This window comes from Crocodylus siamensis, chromosome 4 (genome assembly GCF_052110815.1).
Source record: "Crocodylus siamensis isolate JL-2025a chromosome 4, ASM5211081v1, whole genome shotgun sequence".
Lineage (NCBI taxonomy): Eukaryota > Metazoa > Chordata > Crocodylia > Crocodylidae > Crocodylus > Crocodylus siamensis.
In genome coordinates, this window is record NC_143398.1 from 46982423 (window position 1) to 46991363 (window position 8941).

Here is an 8941-nt window from a genome sequence, read left to right on the forward strand (position 1 = left end):
AAGCTGGGAAAAAGGCTTATGATGCAAGTTTTAATGAGTTTACTATGCAAGCTTATTGAAAAGAAGGTTACTATGTATAGGCCCTTGTATATTCAAAAAACTATCTGAAGGCAAAGCCATTTTGACCTTCTAGATAAAGCACAGAAAGATCCAACAGTTGGAAGCTGAAGTTTAAATAAATTCAACCTCGGAATAAAATAGGAGGGTAATTAAACACTGGAGTGGATTACCCTGGGTGGCTATAACCCACCTTGTTCTTGGGGTCTTTTGGACAATATTAGATCACTTTTTATAGGATATAATTTTATCCATCTGCTAGAGAAAAATAACTCAGCATCCCTGCATGGGAGGGGTCAAGCTGGTAGGGTTACCGTGTTTCCAGGTCTAAAAAAGAGGACACCTGTCACGGGGTGTTGGGGGAGGGCAGGGGCAGGTAGAATATGATGGCGGGGCAGTGGTGCCCTGCCCTTGGCTCTGCCTATTCTGTTATTCTGTTCCCCCTCACTGACAAGCCACAGCCTCCCTCCCCCCCACTGTTGCCTCTCACTCTGTACCCACTGGCTCCAGCCCTGTCTGTGCCCCTCACTCACAAAGAGCAGTACCCTGCCCCGCACCCCTTGCTGGTGCCCTTCACTCCCAACCTGCATTCGCCTTGCACTGCCAGTGTCCTGCACACCCAATCCACAGTCACCCCCCCACCGTGCCCCTCACTCCTGATCCGCAGCTCCTTGCCCCTCTGCTGGTGCCCCTCACTCCCGACCCACAGCCCTTTCCCCTGTGCCAGCCCTGCTGGTGCCCTGTACTCCCGACCCACAGACCCCTGCCCCCTCCTCCAGCCCTGCTGCTCTCTCTTACTCTCTGTCTTTTCCTGGCTTATCTGAGCCCATGTGAGGAGCACATGACCCCCGACAACCAATCACCTTGCCTGCTGATCCCATCCTGAAGCAGCCAGTTCAGGACAGCAGAAAACCCGGACATTTGCTCTTTTTTCAAAAACCTGCCTGGATACAGCACAGGGGTCCAAAAAAAGAGGACATGTCTGGGAAAACCCGGATGTATGGTAACCCTAACTGCAGGATGATCACTATGAACTCTCAAGTCCTTGAAGCTTCACATCTAGGTGTGTCCACTCATTTTCTGTTATTGGTCTTGGGAAGAGCAGAACTACCTATATAACCAGTAACATGCTCATAACACTTACAGTTCCACAGTTATGATTTTCTAAGAATCATGATCTTATGCTTCAAAGCTTCAGATTCATATTGGAGGGAACTCCCCTTCTCCCTCCAGGTCTAGATGTATCTTAAACATTAGAAGTTGGTTGTCATTTGAGGTGAAACATTGTATGGGATATATAGGTATTCTCAGATAGTACACGGAGGCCTCTGTCCTGTATGCCTGGCTAGTGTATTAAGGTCATTACTAGGTTTTCCCCCAGGTGAGACTTGCAGGGACTTTGGCATTTTTGCACTTGGGGGACAGTTGCCTAATTGGATCTCTTCCCTAATCAATTCCCTGCCATTTTTGAGTCCTCTAGCATTTGTAGTACTTTTGTCATTGACAACTGAACAGTCTCCCATCCTGTAAGTATAACTCGTGTTTTTCATTCTCATGTGCACTGTCTTCAGTTTGGCTATATTAAGACACATGTTGTTTGAGTCTGTCGAACCAAATTATTCAGGTCCCTCTGTAACTTGCCTTCACCATCTGCTATCACTCAGTTTTTATGACGAGTGCAAATGTCATCAATGTTGATAGATTGTTGATAAAATTAAATTAAGTAGCTCTGGAACAGGACAACCTCTGGGGAGCCACACACAGAAGTAATCCCATTTTATTGATATCTGCCCATTAATGGCTATATTTAGTGTTGTACATTTCCGCTTTTTCTGCACCATTCTTTAGTTTCACCATCTGCATCTAGCAGTGGACCTATGCGGGACTTACCAGTTTCATTGTCCCTCACATCATAGAATCATAGAGAAGTAGGGCTGGAAGTAACCTCCAGAGGTCAACTCCTTACCTGAGGCAGGATCATCCTATCCAAACGCCCTATACAAATCCATAATTTAAAATTTTTGTAAAACAACCATCAATCCTGCCAAAACACAAGGCGTTAACACCCTAACCTGCAACAGATTAAGCAGGGGAACCACAGCAGCCAATGTCCTGTTTCTGCCAAAGGTTGCTAACACATGTAAAAGGTTGCTAATATTGGTGCAGTATGTACCATCGGACTGTGGGGTAAAATTCCTTCCTGACCCCAGATATGGCGATTGCCTGAGCAGAGAGGCAAGACCCTCTAGCCAGGAACCTCTGACTTTAAGTACCAGCAGAAGCATTGGCATACTGCAGTCAAAATCCCCAGCCGTGGCTGCAGCCAACACCTAGTGCCTCTGAGAAAGGGTTAAAACCACATGTAACAGAAAGGGATGAGGGAGCAACCAGCAAAGCCCAGAAGCATGGGAGACACCCATGGTAGAACATAGGCATAGCTATGCCTAGATCAGGGGTAGGCAACGTTTTTTGATCGGAGTACCAAAAACCCCCCACAGTGCCTACCTTGGAAGGTGCCGGAGTGCCAGAAAAACGAAATGAGGGCAGGAAGTACATGGCAGGATGTCTCTTCAATACATGGCATGTGCCCCTTGCCCCCCAGCCCCACTGCCCCTGCCCCCCAGCCCAGACTCTATGGCTGGCAGCAGCTACCCAGAGCCAGGGCCGGCCATAGCTGGGAGGCTGCAAACAGCTGCACCGGGCTCCGGAGCCCTGGCATCATCTCTGTACCAGCGCGTGCACCCATGCGTCAGTGGGCGGTGGGGGAGGGGCCTGAGGCAGCACAGCCCCAGTCTCTCCCCACTCCCAGCACAGCTGGTGACTGGGCTCCAGAGCCTGGCGCAGCTGTTTGTAGCCAGCCTGGCCTCTGGGAAGCCGCAGCAGGCAGGCTGCAAATGTCTGCACTGGACTCCACAACTCCATGCTGGCAGTGACTGCGCGCACAGCTTGGGGCACACAGCAGGGTAGTGCAGCCCGCCCAGAGATGCGTGCAGTCACCACCAGCATGGAGTTGATGCTGGAGCTGTGGAGCCGGGTGCAGCTGCCCAGAGCCCAGGCTGGCTACAAACAGCTGCACTGGGCTCTGGAGCACAGTCATCAGCTCTGTGCTGGGAGTGGGGAAGAGACCAGGGTTGCGCTGCCTCAGGCCCTTCCCCCACCGCCCGCTCCAAGGCGCGCCTGCATGCACCGGTACAGAGCTAATGCCAGGGCTCTGGAGCCTGGCACAGCTGTTTGCAGCCTCCTGGCTACAGCCAGCCCTGGCTCTGGGTAGCTGCTGCCAGCCTGGAGCCTGGGCTGCTCCCAGCAGGCAGCTGGGATGCTGCAGACCCTGCCAGGAGCAGCCTGGGCTCTGTCACTGGCAGCAGCTACCCAGAGCTGGGGCTGGCCATGGCATACCAAGGAAAATGCTGGGAGCTGCTGACCCCTGGCCTAGATGATCCTCGACCAGTGGCTGTCCAACCTCTTCTTGAACACCTCCACTGATGGGGAGCCCGCAATTCCCCCAGGCAGGCGATTCCACTGCCTCGCTATTCTAACAGTGAAGATTTTTTTCTGGATATCCAATCAAAACTTACTTTGCCGTAATTTTAAGCCATTGGTCTGCATCCTCCTCCCTGCAGCAAGAGAAAAGGTACTTTCACCCTTTTTATGACAGCCCTTCAAGTATTTGAAGACTGTTATCATGTTTCCCCTTAAGTGCCTTTTCTGCAAGGTGAACATATAGCTCCTTTACCCTCTCCTCGTACGACTTGCCTTCCAAGCCTTTTATCATCTTTATGTCCTGTCTGGACTCTCTCTGACTTCTCCACTTCCTTTTTACAATGTGGAACAATAAACTGTGAGGCTGGATCAGGCCCACCAGACAGATCCAGCCTGCAGAGAGACCTGCCCAAACAAGCCACAAGGCAAAAACACTGAGCACCACTGTTCTACAGAGATTTTTCCAATGTGTCTGGTCCTTTCAGAAGCTGGCAAATCAACATGTTTGGTTATAAAATATTTGGTTATAATAATATAATGTCTGTTAATTGCATATAATGCAGGTTTTTAGATTGGCCTTGGAGAAGTCCAGGTATGCATTATATCAAAACAGGACTGGTCAAAGCAACTGTAACCTTATCAAAAAAAAACAAAAGAACAACAGGTTAATCTGATAAGACCTCCCTTCCATGAAACTGCTCTGTTGTTTTACCTGGGACTGATACTAGGCTAGTAAGCCTGTTCCCTGGGTCTTTTTCTACGTTACTACTCACTTTAGAATTTTCCCAGTTTTCCAAAATTTGTTGAAGGGCTTAACAGTGATCCAAAGGACTCCTCGGCTAGTTACTTTAGGACTCTTGGGTAAGAGTTATCCAGGCCTGTTGCTTTGAAAATTTAATTTAAACAGATACTGCCTCATGAATTTTTTTAGTAGATGTAAACTTACTGGTTTGTTGATACCACGTAGCATGAATTCCTGCTACACTCCACATATTTTCCATATTTCCAGGGAAATGTACCATGGTTGTTAGTAGCACCTCCTTTTTCTCTCTTGACCTGTCAACTCATGTTCGTGCCATTTAAACCTCTCCAGGTTGACCAGTTCTTTGCACCTGTGGGAACATGGTTGATGATGTCAGTGTGCATTTTCACTTCCTTGTTGAGTGCATCAAGCTGTGCAGCCCATATTTCCAGTTGTCTAGTTGTAGGTGATTTCTTTTAAGCAGTTCTGTTGCAGCTAAAAAGTTTTTCATGTCATTTCAGGCTGCAGTTTAGCCATGTCTAGTATCTTAAGCCTGTCGGTGTCATTCCATTTTGCTTGCGACCACCCTCTTCAAGTCTAGCGGAACGATTATCTAAGCACATACAGGCTGTTTGTTAACACTTGTTGGTTTTAGACATCCCACAGTACAGTGACACCTATCATTCAGCACAGGATCCAGTGTCTCTGTGTGAGCCTCTTTCTCACACTGGACATGCAGACAGCCACAAATAATGAAGTATGAATGCGGTGGCTCCCCACTTTAAACATGCAGGCTTTCTCCCCATCTGGTTCCAATCACTAGCTTTGCCTTTTTGTTGTCCCCACTTGTGCCTTTAAGGAGAGCCTGGAATCTAGGCTCCCCTCAAGATGGACAGGATTCCAGCGATTGGCAAGTGGTGCCTCATTCCTGACAGTGTCAAGTTGTCTGTTGGCATCATAGTTCCAGAAATGGAAAAGACTCACCTGTATATTAGGTTATTATGTAACTGGTTCTGAATTAGACTGAGAACCCAGAGAGTAGTATTAATTAGTGTGACATTATTCTAGGCAAGATCTTTGGTTTACTCAGCGATGCATTGATTGCTGACAAAAAAATTTTCTTGTGCTGGAATGAATTGGTTGGGATTTAATGTAGGTGTTTAAGAGTAGTCCCCTTTTGTATAGTAGGCCATTTGTTGTCACCACCACTGGCTTCATTTCCTATATAGTACAATCTAAAATTGTCAGTTCCCTAGTGAGAGTATTTGTATCTGGCACGTAAGTGGAGATGTTTTATCACATTGTGTATTTTTGTGAGGAGCCTCTGGTGATTCATTATATTTTATGCTGTTGGCAAGTCAGCAAACACAGCACAAGCTACCAAATCCTTTTCAAAGCTCTCTTTGATATACTGAGCAAGGTTCAACACTTGACTGGTGCGTGGCCTGCCTGGGCAGAATCCAGCTTGCTCTGGGATTAGCACTTTTCAACACATGGCACTAGGCAGGTTTACAATGAGATGCTTGTATATAGTAATGATATAAGCCTGCAGCTCTTTCAGATTTGATGTATCCGACCCCGGCTACAGAAGTGCCACAAGGGATCCTTGCTGCCAGTACTTTGCAAGCATATATTAAACGGTGAGAGTGACTAGTCTCTTCTTGTTGGTCTGAACCATTTACTCTGCTCAGTGCAAATACCCTGTAAACCAGCAGCTCTGTCACTCACAGCAGTGTTAAACCTGGAGTCTAGTTCAGACACTTACTGTGCCCCAGAAATATTAGTCTCCTGATTTTCCTGCTGCTTATGCCATGTCTTGGGTTGCTTATTCAGTGCCCTGCCATCACCTCTTCTACAAGTTTTTATTCCTTTTGCCTCTAGACCAATACAACTACAACCTGGATACCTGCCATTTTCTAGGAGGTTTAGTTTTACTGCCTGGTTAGCTATAGGGTTTGGATAGGGATGATCCTGCCTCAGGAAGGGGGATGGACTTGATGACCTGTGGAGATCCCTTCCATGCTATGAAAACAACACTATGGGCTTTTTTTTTTTTTTTTTTAAGGAAGTTGCCACCTTCCAAAAAGAAGCGTCACACAACTGTGAACAGCTACAGCTTTTTGGAAATTTGGCTGGCAAATTTTTGGGTCTTTTGGGTTCCCTCTGCAAACGAATGTGTTTATCGAAGTGAGATTGTTTCTCTCATTCACAGGATGGGGCCTGTCCTCTCAGCAGCAATCGAACTGTGGAATGCAGCAACAGTAAATCAAAGACTGAGTTGGGTGTTTCAAGAGTTAAATCTTTTCTTCCTGTACCCAGAAGTAAGGTCACCCAGTCTTCTCAGAACACTAAAAGAAGCAGCAGCAGTAATACAAGGCAAATAGAGCTTGATCATAGCAACTCAAATGGAGAGATTTGGAACCTGCACAAAAAGAACAACAAATCAAAAATCTAACAAAAAGACCTGCCTACCATCCAATTTTTTTCAATGTTCACGTAATCTCCATCATAAAGTACAAGAACATGTAAATAATTTTTAAAACAAAACTTTTACCTTGTAATTAATGTGTGTACGGGACCACAGTTTAATTTGTATGTAAATCAGCTGTTTATGAGGAAAAGATTTTATTGTTTTAATCTGGAAACTGTATTGATTTAAGTTCACCAGTGGGCTGTCCTGCCAGTTTCATGAGTAGTTTTTAATATGAAAATTACTATTGTTTAAATGATTATATTTAGAAGAATTACCACAAAATTCTGTGTATATGTTGTACATAAATATATTCTATCAAGTTCATGTGTTACATTGCATACAAATGAGTTGCACAATGCGTACAGTTCTGGCTTAAAACTAATGTATTTGCGTTTTAAAAAGACAGAACAGGTTTTTATCTTCACTTCTTGAAAAATGAATGGAATGTGGCAATAATCAAAATGAGTGGAAATGCAGATCAGTTACTTTCAGCTACAAGCCATATTAAATTGATTAAATTTGATTACCCCACAGTCTGCCTGCTGGCGTGTGATTCCATTTCTCTCACGTTTATCTTAAGTTCCACGTATCTTAAAAGTTCTGAGTTTGCATTACATCTCCTACATTTAGAAAAGGAAAAATGGAGACAAATTATAATGCAATAAGTTATTTCACACAAATTCCCATTTTTGATAACTGAAGAAAATGTGTTCCTCTTATAATTGAGTTTTTAATGTATAATGGAAAACTTTTAATGTTTTAGAACAGAAATCCAGGAAATAATGATGTTTTACAAAAATACCAGTGTTTTTTCAGTGTTTTTTCAAATTGTATGATAAAGAAATTACAGCACAAACTTAATTACATGGTTATACAGTGATAATGTAGCAGCAATAACATGTTACTATGTAATTACTAATTTTTATAGTGGATTTAATATGTAATTGCTGAAATAGCATTTGAAATCACAGTTAACATGAAATATTTTTTATTCCACTACAAGTTTATATTATTTTCCCATGAGGGGGACTGTGTATGTGAAAAAAATATTTATGGTTGCCACAATTTATACTTGTGAATAGTAATTGTGTGGATACAATCACTGTTTTGATACCTTATTATCTAGTAGGAAGAGTAGGATACACGGCTTTCCTAACATCAGATCTCAGTGCTACGTGGTAAAGAGGCTGTTTTTCTCAAGTTTGATTTTTTTGGAAGGGGTAGGAGCTACATAAATGTATCCTGACACTTCACCACTATATGTAAGGCAGTTATCCCAAATTAATGTCAATAAATTTTTTGTACTGCACTATGTGTCTGTCTGTCTGTCTCCTAGTCTTGTGTATGTACAGTGTATCTACCGGTGGATTTGGAAGAATTACGAGTCTGATTTTATAGTCATTTCCTTTAGAGTAAAAGCCAGAGCGAAGGCATACCTTTGTAAGCAATCATTTCCTTAAAATCCTAGTGGTTATAACTTTTGTTCAGTGCTGTAGGCTCCAGTGTATTACAGTTAATTCTTGTAGATACGCAACAAACTTTTTCATATCTTCTGACTTAAGGCATTTTGATGCTGTAAAGGTGGGAGACTGCTTCTGTTTAACAGCTGGTTCCCAGCAACATGGCTTGGCTGAGGAGTGCTACAGACAGTTCAGGAAAACATGCCTCAGTAGCTAGCACCTCTGAGTACAGAAGTATTGCAAATATAACTGGCATATATGAGAGAGAGGAAAAATGTTTAGGCATGGTTGTGGAGGGAAAAGGATGAGCCAAAGAAGTGTTTGTAACAATCACATAGGATATAGGGTCAAGGGTCTGTTGTAATAGCAGACCAATTACAAGGATGCTGCTGGTATTCTTATAGGCATTAAGAGTAAAGGCCTGTGGAGACGAGATGCAATGTTTTGGAAAGACGTATCAAATGTGTACTGAGAAAATTGATGTCACGCATGCTAGGGCAGCCATGTTACAGATTTTTTCCTCAAAACATGATTTAAAATAAGTTTCCCTTTTGAATATCTCTACATGATTTTTGAGGGAAAATCTGTTGCTACATTTTAAAATGTACTGGGGTTTCTACTTGTTCTGTTCATTTCTGCTGTGCTTTCTTAGACTTCCTCCATTTATCCATATCTTTTACCTGCTTGGTTCTCACGTCTGTCTGCTCCATCTGTGTTGCGTGTTTTCCT

General features: G+C 43.9%; 1 protein-coding gene across 6 annotated transcripts in view; it reads left to right on the top strand.

The window, feature by feature from the left end:
- CTTNBP2 (cortactin binding protein 2) overlaps positions 1-8061 on the top strand; it is a 269416-nt gene extending 261355 nt beyond the window's left edge. For all 6 annotated transcript variants that reach the window (XM_090042216.1, XM_090042217.1, XM_090042221.1 and 3 more), the window contains one exon: positions 6492-8061. In XM_090042216.1, coding sequence (XP_089898342.1) covers positions 6492-6734 — 243 coding nt within the window. In that variant the 3' untranslated portion in view covers positions 6735-8061. The remainder of the gene's footprint in view (positions 1-6491) is intronic.
- The last annotated feature ends 880 nt before the right edge of the window (positions 8062-8941 follow it).